Raw genomic sequence first — 20924 nt, forward strand, 5'->3', positions numbered from 1 at the left:
ATTATGGCTGTTATACTGCATAGGCAAGTGCAATCACTGATGACACATCAACGACTTTTATCGCCACATTTAAATTTCAACGCAATTAACAGCTGAGAAGATAATTTTGAGGAATGATAAAGCGCGAAAGTTTAAAAACAACATGCGTATTGCCCGATTATTGAAATCATAAATCGACCTGTTCCCGGGCCAATTTTCAGGAGCCGACGACTCTCACATTTCATTTGTTTTCGCAATGCAGAGCTGGCAAAGCCAATATTTGCCGATGAGGTTAGATCTTTCGTTGCGTCGACGCAACGCAATGCTGTGAAGGCACCTTTGTGACCTGTACATTGCACATGATTGCTACAAATTTAATTGACAACACAATTTTTAAGGTAAATTACATAAATCGTAAAACAAAACTAACATTTTATCTTTTCGTATCCAGTGGCAAAAAAATTATTTTCTGCAGTTTGATACCTCACTTTTTTCAATTTATTTTAAAACAATTTTTTTTAATTAAAACAATGCGTGACACTCTGCTGCCAAATTATTTTTGAAAATATTTAAAGGTAAAATAAAATATCTTAATTAATATAGCAAAAAATGAAGGACAAAAAATATAGTCCAATGAATTCACACTTCACTTGGGACAATATCTCTCCCTTTATTAAATTCGAAATCTCAGCTGCACTTCAATGTATTATAATATGTCAGCATCAACATCTCCGGTTGTACATCTAGGTCCTAATCGGTCACTTCTCAGGTGGAGGTCTTATCCGATTTTTCAATGCCTCATTACCCTTCCTGCTGCGTTTCTCCGAGTAATGTACGGTACTTCATTTTTATTCATCCTTCGCTATGTTTCCGCTACTGTTAAGCCTGCCTCCAACAAGCTGACTACTTTTCCCTCTTTCGCCTGTCGACAAAGGTATCTTCAATCAAGATAGGAAAATTTCCTTCTCGATCGAAAGGAAAACGCATTCTGGCAATGTGCACGGCAATTCTTCCGGAAAAGCTAAAACTTCTTCAAAACCAACTGCATTCAAATACGTGGCCCATCAAATATTCTCGTTGACTGTCTTGTTTACGTTAAGAGAAAGCTTGCTATGACCCGTGGGGATTTATGTCGTTTCGTTTAGATAGGCAAAGGAAAATTCAGAGGAGCCTTCCCAATGTGCGCACATGATGCCGTCGAATGCGTCTCTTTTCTACGGAGTTCATCGCCAGTCATGCTTTGGGTTGCGAGAGACTCAGTAGTCGGTCGCGTAATTGGACGACGAAGACAGGAAATGGTTAGCCTTGTTTGAATTTCCCTCACTGACCAAAGAATAGCAACTCACTGGAAAGGAAAACCACTAACCCGCGTAGCGATAGTGGCGGCACAAACTTTGTCGGGATACTTTTTCCCCACAGTACATCTACGTCTAACAGGTTGGGCGCGAAAATCGGGATGTGTATATCGCCAGCATAAACGCCAAAAGAAAATTATACATCTGCGAATGGATTGAATGTATAGCTAGCGCTGGTTAGTAAATACTTAAGGATCATGCTGACATTCACGTAAACGTTTTTGCGGGAGAAGTCATCGTTTTTCCTCATTTTTATATTCAATTTTAATCGATATAGCTATAATATTGCACTCAGACCAAGACAGATCACGATTTACTAATGCCCAAATTCTCCTCGTAAAAACATTTCAGTCTTCGTACATGCCAACAACTTTGTAAAACGCAGAGGATTGCCATCTTTCATTGTTACCGAGGGAACTTTGCTATTCTCTTAATTAATGGCACATAGAGAAGCACAAATGCAGGAACATTAAAATGTCACTCAATTGGCTTAGTATCGGAATTATACTCATAGTGACATGGGACCTCGCAAATGGAAAGGCAGGCTTGTTCAAAAGTTGTCTCTCAGCTTCATCTATTCAAGGAGTGTCTTAACGGCGTCTTCTACACTCTGAAAGTAAGCGCAGGACTATATCACACTCTGCTCAGATACTTTGTATCATCTGCTATTAATCTACACGGAAAGAAATTTATTTGTTCTTCGTACAAATGCGTGATTGCTGCCTCAATAATTGTTGTGGATACAAATCCATCATTAAATATAGAAGAAACTTTAGTTCCACAGAAAAAACTCGTCTGCAACGGTTGCAAATGCTATTTGTAACCTTGAATTTGTAACTCTTAGAAATGCGTTTGTAAGGCAAGCAAATAGATTTGCGGTAATCGACAAGGGGAAGTGCATTTCTACCCTTTTCCATAAATGTAGCCTTTTTTTATAACTGCGAATTTATCTCTCAGTGAGATGCGTATTTTTATGTGTAAGTGGTCCGTCTGCAAAATCATCGTAGTCATCTATTAGCAAACCATGATGCCTTGCGCCCGCGATTCCGGTGATTAACGGAAGTGCTCTGGAGAGGAACTGGTCTTTCCCATTGCAGAAGCCTTCGCCTCACGTGTTCGCCGAGTAGAGCTGCAAGAATCTTCAAAAATCATTGCCTACGGTAAGTATTTGTTCTATATTTTTATATTTCCTTAAATATTATCTTCCGTTTGGTGATCCAGTAAAAAAAGAAGGAAGCACCTAAATCAGTTTTCGTAGATTCACCATAGATTTCAACTTCCACCATAAATGCTTTTGGCTATACTTTTCATTACTTCGAAATATCGTGGTGTATTTAAGATTAGAACATTTTTTTGCATTTTATTTTCATCTGCAGTACACCGTAGGATAGAACAATAAGAATACTTTATTTAATAACAATTTTTGGATCGCTAAAGCCAACGTGTTCGTACAAAAGTGTTTAGTGTGACGATATACAATTAATAGCATCATTGAAATTGTGTTTATTTCAAGCATCCGGAGTTTTAATTATGAGTCTTGAGGAGAAGCTAAGGAGATGGGGGCTTAGCGAGGAAGCCGTAAAGACTTTTCAAGGTAACAAAGTAATTAAATTTGTTGTATTATTAGGTTTCCTCAGTGCGTGCTTTAATATTAGTATTCAATTGTACTTTTCGAGGCTTGTTTGGAATTGTAATATTGGCAGTAAACGTCATTCTCTTAATCAGAAGTTATCTTCAGCCTTGTTTTAGTTCACTTAAAAACTCATGAAAAAATACCAGTGTGTGAAGATGAGTGCGGGCCGCCATTTATATCGTGTAATAGCTAATGGAACTTTGTCATGGGTTTATTTAGAGCAGTGCATTACCGAGGACTTACTCGAGTTCATAGACGAACGGACTTTGGAGCTCTTGATGCCTTTAGTTGGGGATAGGCTCAGGTTCCGAATGAAAATGAGGAGCGAGGGAAAGAAAGAAACGGTTTGTATTTTGGTACTCTTCAAACTTGGAATTTGATTCTGTTTTATAGTAAATCAGCCTAAAATTGCCAATTTCAACGCTTATATGCTTGCTTTCAGGAGAGTACTGCGCTAATATCAGAGATAATCGACCCTTTTCCTGAGAGTACCCCACAGATATCAGACCCTATAAGTACAAACATTGTAGAAGGCACCTCAAACGATGTGTCAAACCAAATTCCTGACAACGGCCAAATTTCATGTAGTGGTAAAGTTATCAAATGAATAATTTTTTTTAGCTTGTAGTGAATTTCAATATTCCTTTAATGACTATGACTTTCAGTTAAATTATTTTAACTCATTTTGCCAGTGATTGCAACCAATACGCTAAAATTATATATCCATAAACATCATTGTAATATTATTATTCAGTAAATGGCAACTTCTGTACATGAATGCTCATCTGCTAAGTATAGATATCAAATTCCATCTTATAAACATTTGCAAAATAGATCCCATTGTATTTCAGATGTCCCGTATATATGATTTAATCCATTTGTGTCACCCATTTGAATGTTTACAATTACATTTTGAAGTTCATGGTATGTTTCAAAACCGTTTTGTCATGAATTGCTAGAAATGACTTCGAATTTTTCTCTACAGAACCTAGGGCAGAGATTATTGTGATTGGCAGAGATTTTTCTAAACCTGTTGAGGTGTCTGTGCACAACAAATTATATTTTGAGGAAGAATTGGTGAGTTTCACAAACCATTGTGCAGTGGCTAGATTTTTGATAGTTATTACATTATTTAATGCAAATCGTATTTACTATAATTGGCAAGGTAATAGTTTTATTTGGTTATACAAGTTTGTATCACTTTCCATAGGACCTTGAAAAAGTTCTGCTTTCTACCAGTGAGGGCAAAATTGTCCTAGGGACATACAAGAGTCTGGGACACCTAGACAAAAGGGCAAGAGATCTGTTGGCTGGGCGTATCATTGCTCATGAGCTCAGAGATGATCTTGATAGAAGGTACTCCCCAATTTAGGTTTTATTTTTATGCACCCTAAACCCTTCACAGGTTTTTAAAGTCTTCAATGTTAATGGTGTGTACGGTTTGAAGCTGATTAACTTCTATGAATAGCATTGCCTTAAAATCATGCCAATTCTTGACTGTTAGTAAGTTGGGGATTTGCGCTTGTGTGTTATTAGTGTACCTTTGGTTACTTTACAGACTCTCGGCTGATAGACTGACCTATTTGGCAAATAGGATAGTGGAACTGTTCCCCACTGAAAGCAAGGTGAGTACAACCTGGTGATCTGCAGAGCTACCTGGACAAGACATGTAACCTAATTAATTAATTTGAAGTTATTGCAGTCAAGCCTCTTTTCAATATGGATGGCAAGGATTTCAGAGTTACAAGTCTACTTGGTTACATTCCTTAAATGTTGTGCTTTGCTTTCAAAAGAGAGTTAATGTCTATCTTGTGATTTTGCACTCAAACCATTCCACAGATTAATTATTTTAAATGTTTCATTTCCTTGTAGCTTTATGAAACTAAACAATATATATGTACATATTCATTAGTTTTTTGTAAACATATATGGACATATATAGAAAATTATGGTGGTTATACAATCAATTTCTGTCAACCCCTATAACTGATAAGCCATTATAAAGTGAAAATATATAAGTCTATGTTGTTACCCCATTGAATTCTTCAGATTGTTTATCTCCCCTCTTGGTATTCAATATTTGTCTCATGACTCTCCTCCATTTCCTACCAAATATTTTCACTCTCAAGAATGTAATTATTTTATATTAATATAATTATTATTATAACTTTGCCATCTTCAGCCCTTGCTTATGCAAAGATTTTCTTTAATATTTCCCATTTTCCTTCTATTAGTGCTCTTTAACATCTCCATTCTCTTTGTAAGGGGTAATTTCCTTGAAGCTATTCCTCTCAGCATGGTGTTGTCATTTCAGTGAGATAGTAATTCGAAGAATTTTTTAATGCTACTGTAAAATTACTTAAGGAATGAAAAACATTTTCAGGGTTGCTGGATATCGATCGACTCAAGAGGAGTGTGCGAGACTGGTAAAGGGAAATTATACTCTAAATGGTATAATACCCGCCGCTGCCATTCTAAGCTTGGCCTTAAGGCCTGTTTACACGGTACATTAACCCGTACGAGTTAATGTACCGTGTAAACAGGCCTTTATACCAGGGCGGAAAAGGGGTGAAAAAAGAGCACATGAAATTTTCAGTCAAGGTAATGAAGGTAATGTTTTATATCTTAGTGTTAGGAATAACTTGTCATTTTGAAGGGTAATTTAAAAAATCTAAATGTTAGTAATAGCTGTTAGAGTTATTTTAAATTTCCTTTACTTAGTAACTTAGATAAAATAGCCATTATACATACATATATATATATATATGGAGCTGCTAATAATATATATATATATATATATATATATATATATATATATATTATTAGCATTTACAAATCTCAGTTCAGGGCAAGGAGCACATCATTTAAACTGACGGATGAATGAGGGTGTGGAGAGGTATATTAATAAATTGTGCCAGTTGGAGAGTTATGCAGTGATTGATTGCTTTTAATTCAAGTACTCCAATTTTTAACAATTGTCAACCACCAAGGCTCCATTATCGTTACTTTAATTTTTAAATAATATTTTGAGGCAGTCATCGTACAGTGTACAGAAATATATTTTCCATGTACTAATAGTTTCATTCCTTTACAGAATCTGAGGTGGATGATAGCCAAGATGATGACTCCCTCCAATGGCTGAAAAATAATGCTGAGCCCTGGGTTAAAGTTCAGGAATATTGGGAAAAAACCCATCAAATTGGACGTCGCTGCCTCCAAAGAGATGGGAAATCAGTCCATGAGTATATGAAAGGGTATCCTGCGTTACGCTTAGATAGAGGCTATATGCTGGTAAGTAATCCATATATTTCATCAAATTTTTGAGCTAAACTTTTATTTTATGAATAGTGTAGTTGGTGAGTTATTGATTTGCTATCAAAACTATTGCAGTTGGAGATTGACTTCACCTCCAAATTCCCAAATAGCTCCATGAGCTTATATGCTCTATGGCCAAGGCTTAGTAAGTTTGTCCTGGAAAGGGTCTGCCTTAAAGGAGAGTTGAGGAAGGCACTTGATGAAGCAATTTCACCTGGTGAGTAGCAGAAAAGTATTAATTGTAAATTAGCACCTGACTTGCATAACACTAGGACAGATTATGTTTTATTCTATTTTCATGTAGAAGAATCTTCTTCATTTTCAGATGAAAGAACAGCTCTAGCTCTCTTGCATATGAGCAAGATTTTTCCCACTTTAAATGCCCGGAAGCAAACTAAATCAGTGCGAGAGTGGAGGCCATCAAAGCTCGAGGCTCAGGAAGCTTTTGTTTTACACGTAAAAGTAAGGAATCAATATTCACACTATATTCACCGAATAAATCTTATATTTCAATTTTTTATCTAATTGGTTGATGACATTTATTATGATAATACAGTTCAGATAGTAACTTTTAACAGAAATCTTACAAATTTTCTCAACCCTCAGGTTATTGGGGACTTGGAAACACAGCTTGAGCTGAGAAAGGATCGCCTACTGAATTTTGGCTGCCAGCTTCAACCTCTAGCAGCTGTGGTGGGACCATCGTGGAGAGAGATACACCAGGCATTCTCCATCATTGGCCCCAAATACTTCGAGGTGGAAACTCCACTGAAGGCAGTGGATATCACATTCAAGGCATTTCATGCCTTGAATGCTCAGTACCCTCCTGAAGCCAGCCAAATTTGGCAGTTCATTCAAAGGGCAGTGTACGATATACCTCGTGATCGGAAATTTGAGCCTCACTTCAGCTTTGTAGAGACTCTGCTGCAAGATTTTAGTGCAGCAAGGGATTAAATTCCCTAATTATATTTATTTGTGTACATATTTTTCATTAAGATTTTATTTTCTGCTAGTGACTAGGTCTTTTTCTCTAAGTCATAATGCCTGTATGTGATAAGTGTGGGGCAGAAATATCCACTATTCGTGGTCTGTTTGCTCACTATACGTTTGCTCATCCCATTGCTGACCATTATAGATGTGCAGAGAATGGCTGTTTTAGAGTATTCCACTCCCAAAACTCCTTTCGGAAACATCTACAAAAGGTACATAAATTTCTTCTTGAGCCAACAGAAATAGGTGACCAAATTCATAATGGACTTGTTGTAGACCAGGATGATGGTGATTATGAAGACATGCCAAATCTCAGCAATAATGCCTCTCATGATACTGCTCCTCAAACTAAAACCTTTTCTCAGGATTTCATAAATTCTCTCTTTTTTTGTGCTGATTCATTTGTATCCAAACTGTACAGTAATCCTTGCTTACCAAGGAATCACATCCAAACTATAATCGAGGATGTGGAAACCTTTCTTGGTGGGGGTTTCTTGGAGCTTTTAAGAACTAAAGTGACTAATTCATTAAGGCTATCTAACTGCGATGAGGGAGAAACAGAAGAAGTGCTGAAAATGTTTCAAGCTTTGGAATCTCCATTTAAACATTTGAGTACAGAACATCACCGCCTGAAGCACTTTAAAAACACTGGTAATTATATTCCACCAGAATCATATTTAATAGGCCACACTTTCTGCAGTAAAGCCTCAAAGACTGGAGGTAGAGGTGAAAATGTGGAGGTTACTGGTCAGTTTGTTCCCCTGAGAAAGACTCTAAAAATGTTTTTTGAATTGCCAAATGCACTCAATGATACCCTAAAGTATATGAAATCCTTAAAATCAGATTCCTCATCACTGCAGAATTTTATTCAGGGCAAACTTTGGGCTAAAAATATAGTGCAGTATGCTGAAAATGATATTGTTATTCCCTTGTTTATATACTTTGATGATTTTGAGGTTAACAACCCATTAGGACCTCATTCAGGCAAGTTGGGTGCTGTATATGCTACTATTCCATGTTTGCCACAAGAATGCCAGTCCCTATTAAGAAATCACTTTTTGGTTCTACTCTTTGACAGTTGGAGTAGGTCTCATTATGGTAACAAGCAGGCATTTCAACCTCTACTTGATGAGTTACTTTATTTAGAGACTAATGGAATTGAAATATGTAATGTTGATGAGTTTAAGCATGTGTACTTTGTTCTGGGATTAGTATTGGGTGATAATTTAGGGCTAAATTCAGTTCTTGGGATGGTTGAATCGTTCAATGCTAATTATTTTTGTCGTTTTTGTAAGTTGAGTAAGTCTCAAAGTGAAAAGCAGACTACTGACCTTCCGCATATGCTCAGAAGCCAAAAAGAGTATGATGATGATGTTAAGCTGAATGATTGTAGTAAGACTGGAGTGAAAGAGGATTGTGTTTGGCATTATGTGCAATCATTTCACATCACATCAAATTTCTTTGTTGATGAAATGCATGATATGCGTGAGGGAATTTGCTCTTATGATATGATTCATATATTGCGTGGAATAGTTGATGGACCAAGTAAAGATCTTGATTTAGAAACTCTCAATATACGGCTGAAACTATTTGATTATGGACCGATAGACAGCTCAAATAAACCACCCCTCATTTCTCGTCACTCTTTGAAAAAGGGAAACAAGTTAGCATTGACATTCTCAGAAATGCTTTGTTTTGTGAGATTGCTTGGGGTTATTATTGGGGATTTAGTGTCGGAAAATAACCCTTATTGGGAGTTATATGTAGTCCTCAGGCAAATCATTGAAATTTTGGTTGCTAAGAGAGTTCCAAAAGATATTGTTGGTTTGCTAAGGGTTTTAATTGAGGAACATCATGCTCTGTATTTAAGGTTGATAGGAGACACACTCAAACCGAAGCACCACCTTCTTACGCTTTACCCTCTCATTTTCGAAGAAAGTGGACCTGTTGGCAATTTATCATGCATTCGTTTTGAAGCTAAGCACCGGGACTCAACTAGAGCTGCTTCTGTTAATATGTCCCGGAGGAATATTAGCCATACCTTGGCTGTCAAGCACCAGTTGAGTATGTGCTATAGACTTGCAGCCAATGAAGGCATATTACCAAAACCGCTTCATGGTCCCGGCGATATGCTAGAAGTAAACGGTCTTGTTGAATGGTATCATACACTCCCAGCAAGTCTAAGAGACAGAAAGGTGCTAAGTCCAAGTTGGATTGAGTATAAGGGTACTAAATTTAAACCAGGTATGGTTCTTGTCACTGGTGCTAAAGATTTGTGTCCAACATTTGCAGAGATTAGGTTCATCTTAATAGATGACATGCCAATTTTCATTTGTGTAGAGCTAAAGAACTTAGGCTTGAATGAGCATGTTCTAGGGTATGAGGTGATTCACTCTAGTGAGTGGGTTTGCATTGGCATGAATCAGCTATTGGACCCTCTAACACTCTATGCATTCACTATGGCAAATGGGGAAAAATATGTAGTGCTGAGATATGCCATATAAATGTAAATATATGTATATGTATCCTTTTCAATGCAATTTAACACATTCCGTGCTGACCGTTTTTTGAAGAAATTGCCCTGTGGCAGACTTTTTGGAAAAAATTTGTATTTTTTTATTATTATTTTAACGACGTGATCTTATGATTTGTGATGCCCGCTACATGTTTTCGCACTTTTTTTAAAAAAATAACCCTTCATTTCTTGAAAATTTGAAATTTAAATTTTCAAAGTATCCTGTCAAACCTTTGATACCTTCCCGCAACACACCTACATGATTCCCACATTTCTTTGCTCTTTGTCAGTACTGTAGCGAAAACCCGTTCAGACTTTATCACTTTCTCGAAAAAACTAATGGAAATAGTAATGCAGCAAACGTTATTTTTATAATCTGGAAATGATACATTCAAATACGATTTTAAATGTTTTATTGCTCAAAAGAAAATATTGTGAGTATTACCAATATTTCCAGCAAATGTGTTGCTCCCTATTATGAAAAAATTATTATGAACAATAGGATATCCTTTGGATAAGATTTTATAATGATAAACATTGGTTTATAAATGAAAGGGAAAATTTGTATAAACGAAGAATTGTTGCAACGAAACATATTGTTTTACAAATCAAAAATTGACCAGCATTTTTAGAATAATTTTTCAGTTACTAAATACTTCGCATAAAATAATATCTTTTAAAATAAATATTGAAATAGAAAATATAAAAGGTAAACATTAAAAAATAATTTTTTTCTGCTGGGTAAATAATTTTCTGCATCACAAATTCTTGTGATACTTCTGGAAACAGTCAAGACACAATCGAGGATCAGGTAGGCAGGTGGGGCTATAATATGATGTGTCCTGGTGGACATTCTTCTTGAAGCACTGCCTACATCTCTTCTGTTTTCGTCTTTTCTGTCTATCGCGTTTTTCATATAATCGGGTAAATGTCCTAATAAGCCCTTGGTTTTGGTTGAGGCAGGCTAGGATGACTATCTCCTCAAAGGGATCGAAGGTACAGATATTGTCATAAGAGATTCTTTAACTGGAATTAGAAAGTCGATGAGAGGAATTTTTCAAAAATTTTCTTTGAATAAAAATAACGCTTCAGCAACAGTGATTTCAGTTGGTGGATTCCCAATTTTTAGTACCATTTGATGGATTTCCTTTCAATGGGAAAGTCAGACATCATTTGATCCCAATGATCGAGGCCACAATTGTAATTGCTGTATTCAACCACCGCATGTGGCTTTCTCGGCGTGCACCCTCGTTTTTTCGTAGATTCGTTCATTTTTTGCACTGAATTCAGCGATGATCATCCGCACTTCCCTCTTATCCGTCCACCTTAGGATACCGATTTTATACTCATGAAAGGCCTCCACCACCTCACCTTTCTTTAATTCATAGCAGAGCACCAAAAGAGGAATAACTTTCTTGCCTCTCCTCAGTGTCCCCGTCAAGTTAGGTTTCCCATTTGGATGGAGTCTAGAACTGGCTACACAGTTATAAAAGTTATCAATATAAAAGGATTAGCCTCAGTCTAAATGATCCTCCATCATTTCTTTACCATCTTCTCCGAATGCCCTTTTCCAGACACTTCTGAGTTGGAGGACCTGCAGCGCCAAACCCTTTGCTTCCGTCAACATATACAACTTTATTGCGTACCTGTAGCGCTTTCCCCTCACATATTCACTATATCCCAGCCTAGCTCTCCATGGAACCATAGACTCTTCCAAACTTAGGTCACGTGAGCGGGTCACTACTTTTTCCATTGATTCCTTGAAAGCGTCTATATGGGGCTAATTTTGAATAATCAGTGGGCCAGAGGAGTGTTAGAGTCAGAGAACGTAGATAGGTTCTTGTTGATTTGAAGGGCTTGGAGAATCGACATGAATTGATCAAGCGACTTCTCTCTCCTGAAGCAATGCAAGTCATATAAAGATTGAGCTTTTTAATTATTGAAGATACGGGAAATTTTGATAATTCTTGTATGAAAAATAAGGCCAAAAAGTGGGGAAATTCTTCTATGGTTAAATATTTCCATCTAGTAAATTTCCTTCAGGACACGTATAGCCCATTTTATATCCTCGGGCCGGATCAGTTTCTCCGAGTTCGGCGACATGTGACTGGGTTAGTGGAAATTGTTCTCTTAGGCTTTTTTTTTGCTGGGGAGGATGCCAAATAGAATGCTTGTAAGTATTTCAGATATTATGGAAAAAATCAAGTAATGAGTCTCTAATTCAAATGCTAGTGAACATAAGGATGGGGAAGTCTGGCTATTGTGCATGAAATGTAAATAGTAAAAATAAATTGCAATGTGGAACCAGGACTTTATTGAAGTTATTGTAAAATTTATGCAAATACACTTATTATTTCATGCATAGCAGCAAATAAACATAGGGATAACAACAAATTTTGCCATGATGAAATCATAGCAAATAAAATTCACTCGGAAACTTTAAAAGTATAAAAACGGAAGCATTTATTAATATCGTAAGGATAAAAATACACATACCTGGAGTATGTCCGAAATTAGGCCTCCAGCTAAGCAATTTACCACGATAGCGTTAATTGAAGTTAAAAATAAAAATAACAACAAGGGAAAAATATTTGTATTCCTTCTTGTAAAAACCAATTAAATAAGCACAATCTAATCATTGCGTTAAAAGTCATAAATAATGATAAAATACCTTGTAATAAAGTAATTACCTATCCTCGTCAAATGCAAAAGTATCTTTTTATTATTTCGCTTTGAATATTTGTAAAAGTTTTTTTTTAAGGTTTAATAAAAATTGTGAGAATATATAACTGTTTTCTGCATTATAAAATGAAAGTAATAAAAAATACATTGTAAAAAGCCACTCCCAAAGACGTCCTTGCAGAGAAAAACCAGGTAAAATAGAAAAACACAGAAAAAATCGAAAAAAAAAAATTCGGAGCTTTCCGCACGGCAAACAGGCAAAGAGTGGTGACTGACCCTCTCCCATGCCCTAACAGCGGTGGCTGGCGCTCAGGGCGGAATATAACGCAAAAGGGAATCATGACGTAGCGTCTACGTCATCAGTCACTGGGTAGTGGCTGCCATGACGTAGACGCTACGTCATCAGCACGGAACGTGTTAACTGTAAATATGATGCATTTGTGACTAGCATGGAGATACCACTCTTAAGGATTGTATCTACTATTGTAATGTACTTGTTTTGCTTGTCAATTATGCTTTTCTCAGTTACGGATGTAACTAGTTACTATTTCGCACATCTTGATATGTATTTCCTTATGTTTGATGCCATTAAATGTTTGATTCTCAGACCAAACGACCTTGTTGTTATTTTGATCTTAAACCCCATTACGTGTTCAGTCTACATTTTGTCATCAGCACCGATAATTTGCTAAAATAAGGCATGCCAACGCTACAATTACTTCCGCCGGCCCAGCAAACCGCTAGGTTGGACTAACAACTGAACGCCGAAATAGCAGATGCCTCGGCTACCTCAGCTAGTCTGACGTCTGGCGGAGCAAATCGCATTTGTGCACGGAGAAAATGCAGTCGAGCGGTCAGCAAATGACTTTTGCTTGCTTGGCGGAGCAGAGGCAACAAACGCCATTTGCTCAGGCTGCCGTGAGTTTTGCTGTCACTATGCTGACAAACGAATTTTGCTGCAACAGCATAGGGAAGGTAACACATACAAAGTTTTTTTCTCCGTGTATATGTACTACAAGTAAGGGCGATCGCAGATAGATGGCATGACAATTACACGATATCAGTATGGCACCAGACGAGAAATTCGTTATTGGCTCTTTTGTGGCGGTGGGTCTAAGATTGCCGAACAGAAGGAAGATGTCTTGGCTCTCAGCGAACAAGGATAACTGGCGTCTTATTTCTCGAGGTTTTATAAGATTAAAAAATAATGAGTGTAGTTATGAAAAAATATTTGATGAAATGTAAGTTTGAGATGACTGTGAGGCTTCTTACGATTTGAACTCTAAAAATGAACTGCTGTGAGTGAGAAGGGATAGTTCAGAAGAAAAGTCTTGGTGGTAAATCTTGAAAAAGATCAATTTGCAGCTCGAAGCGAATCCAAGGGGCTAAGAAGGGGGCCATTGAGACACTATATTCGAGGACATGACTTTCTCTGCCAAGAAGGCCAATGCAATCGAACAAGAATAGATTCCAGATGCGATATTAAGGGATTTTTTACAACAGCTTGTCTATAGCGAAAGATATTTGGTCAAATAATAGCCAGGCCATGTGTCCGTACAGCCTGATTCCTCCCTGGAAAACTTGTCGAATCTGTGTGCATGCCAAAACCTTTGTGAAGAGTGGAGATTCATCTTTTTTCGATTTAATACATTATTTAGAAATCACCATTCTGGTCTCTTACTCAGAGACATGGAAAGTAACTCAAATACGGGAAAATGAACATATTAATGCATTCACTTAGCTTTACATTTAGGCCAAGAAAATACACTCACACATAAATTGGACCTCAAAAACTCAATGGCAGTGTTATGAAGAAGTTATCTTCGTACAGCGTCTGAAAACAGTCGTCAGTGACACGAACGCGCAGCTTTATCTCCCACCCAATTCGATAACTCCGTTTTATCTGCTTTTTATCTATAAGTACTGCAAAAACGGCGACCAAAGATAGCATGTGATTCACTCGTTATCGGCCTTGCTATCCCACACGAGGAAGGCCACGACTCTCTTGAAAAGTTCCTTTCGCGCAAACCTACCCCACATTCCCCATCCACCAGATTGATAATCCCACTGACCGAGCTCGACTTAACCAAGAATGCCTTTCAGTGCGAAAACAGTACTTATATGCAATGCCGAGGGGCACAAGAATGGCCCACTATATGCCAATGTATTCATGGGTTACCTTGAAACAAGTTTATTTAATGCCTATCCATGTTAAAAATTCCCCATTGAAAACACCCATTAAAATTTCTTACAGGGAATTAGCAATGGGGACTGCCATTTCCTATCGGGACACCAATTCCCTATAGGGACAGGTATTCCCTATAGGAACAGCTATTCCCTATAGGGACAGCTATTCCTTATAGGGACTGTAATTCCCTATAGGGACAGCTATTCCTTATAGGGACTGTAATTCCCTATAGGGACTGTAATTCCCTAATAAAACAGAATGAATAAAAACAATTGTTCTATTGATATGAATTTAATACTAAATTAAACATTTTTACATTATATAATATAAATTAGTCGACAGGCTTGCCACGCTTTACATTATACGCTACTTTTCAGTAGCTTCTTCCTTCGGTATTTAGCCATGTCACAACTTTTGGTGGCAAATGCCTTGGTGATAACATGCTTAAGTCATGTAGGTTTCTCCGTTTTCAGGTTGTCATCCTGACTCCAGGCTCTCTCCATTATCCCTGCAAATAAATGTGGAATATTAATAAAAACAACCATTTTATACCATTTCCTATGCACCCATCATGCAGAAAATCCACCTATTTACTCCATTTATGCATGGCATCATGCTTTCATATTTAATCACTCCCACCCTAACGCATTCATAGTTATGTGCATGCGTCAACGTGGAAAACAAAATGCTAGGCTCAACTTCTTAACAATTATGTTGAAATAAAACTTTTGGGCTATGTCGCCGCGTCAGATTTTGGGTGGCCCCAACGTTTCCCGACCGATGCTGGTCGCTTTCTCAAGGGAATCTGAGGAGGTGGGATTTAAAATTGGTATATTTAGGTATACGTGTCAGGTGGTGGGGGGAGGGGGGTGAGAGTTTGGAGCCTACTCGGTTGTCGATTATTTTTTCCGATTATGGGTGGCCAAGAAATGACATTTTTACAGTAAGAGAAGACCAATTTGTTTGAAGTTTAAAAAATTTTAAATCATGACTTACCATATATTGTTTTTTGTGTTTTCAGGAGTCAACTGCTTCTTCGGCTCATTGGTGCCCTTGAATTTTGAAGCTGTGTTGCCAGTTATGCTCATTTCCATTATCTTATCACCGGCGACAGCATAGCACACGTTCTTACAGTAGTTTATCTCTATATCTTCACCTTTCTTGCTAAGCACCTTGCAAACTCCCAAGGCCTTACATGTGATCCATACACTATAACCAACATGGATCTAAATAAAATTGCAACGCCATCAGTATGTTAATTGCCAGTCAGACTAAAGTTTAAAAGTGATGAAACATGGAGTCAAATTTAGGAATAGACTTAAATATTCAAATCTACAGAGTGCAACTTTTCCTTGAATAATTTGAAGTTTCATTGTTATATGGCGATAGCTTTTTACTAAGGAAAATAATTTTTGTTTTAATATCAGCATCTCCATTATACAGTCTACCTCCCATTCCAATTCCATAATCATGCATTAATATTCAAATTATTCACTATTCCTTATTACAAAATAATCAAAACTTTATCAAGGTTTTCATTGCAATTGCACAAAGCACCCACCTGTAAGTGACTAAGAAAACTTTAAGTGGAAAAGTAAGGGTTAAATATTCCATATCATTATTTGTTCCAAGTGAATGCATGTGCACTTGCTCTTGCTCCGAAAACACCTCTCCAATGTTAACTTAAGTAAACACACAACTTCAGAGGCGAGTAAAGATAATCTTCTATCTAGGCTCCCCTCGAGGGATAAGAACACTCCATGGTATTTAAACGATGCAAAAAAATAACTGCCATTTATTTCACCAATAGAAGAGCACTGAATTTTACTTTCCATGCCATCATTTTCCTGCAAGAATGGAGCCCAATGTTGCACATCACTACTGCCTGGAAAATGAATTACATTACCGTACTGCATACTAACATAGGTATTATATGATATAATTACGCATATTCATTGCACACACTAACAAACCATGTGGCTCAGCAGCAACCGCTGCTACTTTCTCTGGGGGTTCTGTGGTAGCAATTGAAGCCAGCAGTGGCTCCTCTTGCAATCGAGTAGGAGAGTACACAATGCCAGCAGCTGCTGTCTCTCTTGGTTCCTTGCCTTTACTAGGGTTGCAGTTCAAATGGTGTGAACAACAATTGAAAATCCCATAAAGCCATCATAAAAATAATTCCAAACAAAAAGATATTACATACCACCTTCTCCCCAGAACTTAGGTCCCTTTTGGCATTCCCTTTGGGGATTTTGCCTTCCAAGATTCTTGCTCATCACTTTCTCCTGGGGAAAACAAAATTTTGATGAGCTCCACATAACTAACAAATAAATATAATTCAATACCATAAGTAGTAGCAAATAAATTTAATACCTACCTAAATATCTAACATTTCTCAACTCCAAGTTTACCCTTGTTAGAGCCTTGATCGGCAGCAAGGACTCCAGATTCTTCTCTTTCGACTGCTCAATTTCAGCATTTTTCTTGAGCAAATCTATTTTCGCAGAACTCAATTTTCTTCGTAATCTTGCAATAGTCTCGGCACAATCATTTTTGTAACTCTCGACCTCAATGCATTGTTGGCCCTTTACTTTGTCGTCCATTGCTTTCATCCAATTCCTCTTTCTAATCTCCTATGCAGCTGCCTTTTTCACCTATTAAAGTCACAGATAATCATGTCAAAAGACTGAAGTTACCTTAATTTTAAAATTAACAAATATCAACATACATTTATTTTCCAGGGAAATAATCGCTACAAATGGTCAGAAATAGGTATGAATGAAAATAAAATGTTTAGAATTATAAAGGAAGTGATCAGACTTCCACTTTCCAACATAACTGAAGTTCATGTGTGTAATTTGTACTTACATTTGTACACTCCTTGCTCTTTGCTTTCTCAGACACATCGCTTTTGGCGGGCCGAGAAATGTCCTCCAACGCTGTTTTTACAGTATGAACTAGCATTCTCTTCCCTCGGTTTTTCCTCAGCCATTCCAATTGCTGACTCCTACTACAATCTAACGATTTGATCGTTGGATTATTCTTCCTCATAGAATAATCCTCCAAGGTCGTTAGAACATTAATTGCATATTGCTTGGTTTCGCTAATAGTAGGACCTGCCCGCCTTTGTGACGGTGCAGGATTCCTCGTCCCGTCCTTCCTTCCCCGTTCTTTCCCTGGAGGCGTCGTCGGGCTCTAATCGCGGCGATGCCTCTAATCCTTTGTTCCTATCTGTCCTCCCCCTCTCGAGAGGCTCGGGCGTATAAGTCACTGACTTAGTTCCCGGTCTTCGAGAGCGTATCCTTGCGGGGGCCCGCCCTTGGACCCCCGAACCCACTGACTCCTACTACAGATAAGGTGCAGGATTTGCCCTCTCCAGTAATCCTCATCGTCCGTATCGGAAGCATCACTAGGCTTTCCGTCACATTGGTCGTATTCTCGCCACCGAATCTCATATTCCCTCGCCTTATCGAAATCAGTTTCCGTTTTCGGAAAAAAATATTTTATGTGCGTGTGAGGAACCACTTTGTACTTTTTACCCAGTTTAAAATAGACATAAGCCCAAAATTCCTTAGAGTTTTCCATCTCGTATAAATTATAATTTGTGCCTTAACCACGATCCATAAGCTCACTTAACACATTCACACGATGTACCGTTATACCACCTGCACATCCCATACGCGCGCACAAGGGGTAGCAATGTTCGTGCGCGCGCACCCCGCGCACCCTAGAAAACAACGTACAAGCGAAACCAAATAACGCGAAGCAAAATCGCCAAATTGTACTTGTTGGTATTTGTGAATTGCTTAACGTGTGTAATCTGGGTAACTAAGCTACCTTACCATCTCTAGACAACCTTACAAGAAGTACCTTGACCCTAATTCAAATGTGGGAAGGCAGCTTAATCTGAAAATTAGGCGAAGTTCCGTGAAAACGGAAACGAGAGAGGAATGGTGTGCATCAAATCAGGTGTGGATGAATTACGACCCTAAGCGAGATGATGAACAGGTACAAATCCTTTCTTCCAATTATGTGCGTTCACTTCAGTTAATTGAATATAGTTGTATAGTTTGGTATAGTACTGTAGTTGAATTTAGAGGGAAATATGTTTTATGTATGCCTGCTACCAATATTTTTCGTTATCTCTCTCATCAATTGTTACCAACTCAAGTACTATTAGTATTTAAGTTAGTACGTTATATATTCTTTCAGCAACACAGTCCAGCGAATTTGAACTATAGATCTGGAGGAGAGCTTGCTGATGATGATGTTGCATGTGAACAGGAGAAGGCTGACGGCGATTTTCATGAAAGTGATTTATGTGATAGCAGCTCTCTCAATGACTGGCAATTTCTATGAGATGAACTCTATGGATTTTTCTGATAATATTAGTGCACCTGGTGACGAATTTCCTGCAGCTCGATTCTGTAAATGTGATATGGCCGTCACAAGCGGATTTAGTCAATGTATTCACGGCTTTAACGCTGGAGCGATCCTGAAACTTTTTAGTGACGTCACTATCTCTGCCGCGTCCGTGAAAGTCTTTACGCCCAAGAGAGCCCGTGGTAGCTTCGTCGCGGCAATGCGCTCTAATTTTTCATTATGAATTTACGCTGTGATTGATAATTAATAGCACATTATTCGTTAATTACGATGGTGGCTATTATATTTTGTCACTTCCCATACATAATATGTATTAAAAACAAATAAAAGAAATGCGTAAAGTTAAATTTACATTCGCGTCCTATTTAAATTGATTGGCCTTTATTGCGATTGAAGTTGGTGAGATGTTAAACCTTGCGCTGAGGGTTTGACAATTATCTTATATTTGTGCATCTGCTAGAATGTACTAGTCAAACACTCACAACTTAATGTTCATAATAATTTGGAGTAGAACCAACGGTAAAAGTATTGTGCGGTATTGAATGTTAACAGATTTATTTAATATTTGTTTTGTAAGTTCAAGCCTTCGATTTGTTTTTTTATTAAGGAGAATGGAGGTTCTTTACATAGCTCCGCTACTGTTGCATGAGCATCAATGTTGACGGAGGCAGTAGATACACATACGCGATATCAACAATCCCTTCGAGATGCGGGAAGAGGATTTAAGAGGTTGGTCCCGCGTACCTCGAAGATTTGCGATGGATATTGTCACTGAGCTCACACCACGATTAAATCGTAGACGTTTAGGTGGCTTGCCGGGGCATGATTTAGTACGTTAGGGTAAACATTGATCATCCATTCCATCTCTTCCATGCATTATTGCTGCCGTTCAGTAACACGACCGACATGATTCTTTTTTCTGTTGACATAATAGAAATACTAAGACATGTAAACATCTCGTCCTCTAAGAGAAACGTAAAACCGTTAATAATCAACTCGTATTCGCGCCAGAAACATTTTCACCAGTATAAATCGTGAATAGTGGCCTGTGCTTGCATAATCAGACATATATGTATACTCACCACGGTGCATTTAAACTTTATGTACTAAAATGATGAGAACAGCTCAAACGCATACGAGAATGAACCATTATTAAATAATAAAATAACACTTGTTCTCATTCCGCGAAGCATTTGCTCCATATTATGAGAAAAGTGGTGCTAATTGTGCAATTACGAGCCTGCTACGTGATAACTGGCTTTGATACGCAGCACTTGACAATATATTACAGAGTTGACATACAGTTAATAGCTAAAAACTAATTAAGCAACCGTAACTTATCATTAATAGGTACTTTTAAAAGAAAAGACTTTACTCAAATTTGAGTAAAGAAGTCTTATCTCCTTTGGGAATGAATCTACCACGGATTTGTATATGTTTCTCTATGGTAACTGAAGTTGCAATTGGCCGCTGAAGAAAGTTTGTGTCGGAGATTCTGATTCGTTCTTCGGATCCGCACTGCTACCAACATAAGAAACTCAAGTGATCGTTCGCAATCAGTCAAACATCTCACGACTTCGGCTTTCAGAATCGCTTGAACGTCTTTCACGGTGAGAGGCGTGAGAACTCCACCGTGGTTCGTAGCACGCGAAACTTATATATCACATTTACAGAATCGAGCTGCAGGAATACGCACCCTCTTCTCTTATGTCATGATGATTCGCGGGTCACGCTAGTAGCTAGCTTTAGTATGTTTCTGCATAATTGAGGTCAATTATCCATTAAAGGAATCATTAATTACGATATAACCAGACGGACCTTCACAGCGACCTCTCCCCTTCCTTCCTCCTGTCCTCCTCAGCTTTCCCAAGCTCTTCCATTCTC

At 37.8% G+C, this 20924-nt stretch overlaps 1 protein-coding gene across 1 annotated transcript; it reads left to right on the top strand.

The window, feature by feature from the left end:
- Window positions 1–2287: 2287 nt before the first annotated feature.
- LOC124172962 lies at window positions 2288–6109 on the top strand. The gene is made up of 9 exons (XM_046552491.1): window positions 2288–2494; window positions 2848–2928; window positions 3187–3311; window positions 3410–3557; window positions 3953–4044; window positions 4178–4323; window positions 4526–4592; window positions 5351–5458; window positions 6062–6109. The coding sequence occupies exons 2-9, from the start codon at window positions 2865–2867 to the stop codon at window positions 6107–6109; spliced, it is 798 nt and encodes a 265-aa protein (XP_046408447.1). The 5' UTR covers window positions 2288–2494; window positions 2848–2864.
- The last annotated feature ends 14815 nt before the right edge of the window (window positions 6110–20924 follow it).

The sequence above is a fragment of the Ischnura elegans genome (assembly GCF_921293095.1).
Source record: "Ischnura elegans chromosome 13 unlocalized genomic scaffold, ioIscEleg1.1 SUPER_13_unloc_3, whole genome shotgun sequence".
In the NCBI taxonomy this organism is placed as follows: domain Eukaryota; kingdom Metazoa; phylum Arthropoda; class Insecta; order Odonata; family Coenagrionidae; genus Ischnura; species Ischnura elegans.

Bases quoted from the DNA above. Each gene is read 5' to 3' on its own strand.
- LOC124172962 (XM_046552491.1), top strand. From the start codon at position 2,865: ATGAGTCTTGAGGAGAAGCTAAGGAGATGGGGGCTTAGCGAGGAAGCC. The intron at 4,324-4,525 runs GTACTCCCCAAT...GTTACTTTACAG, and splicing joins AGAGATGATCTTGATAGAAG to ACTCTCGGCTGATAGACTGA. The intron at 5,459-6,061 runs GCCTGTTTACAC...ATTCCTTTACAG, and splicing joins ATTCTAAGCTTGGCCTTAAG to AATCTGAGGTGGATGATAGC.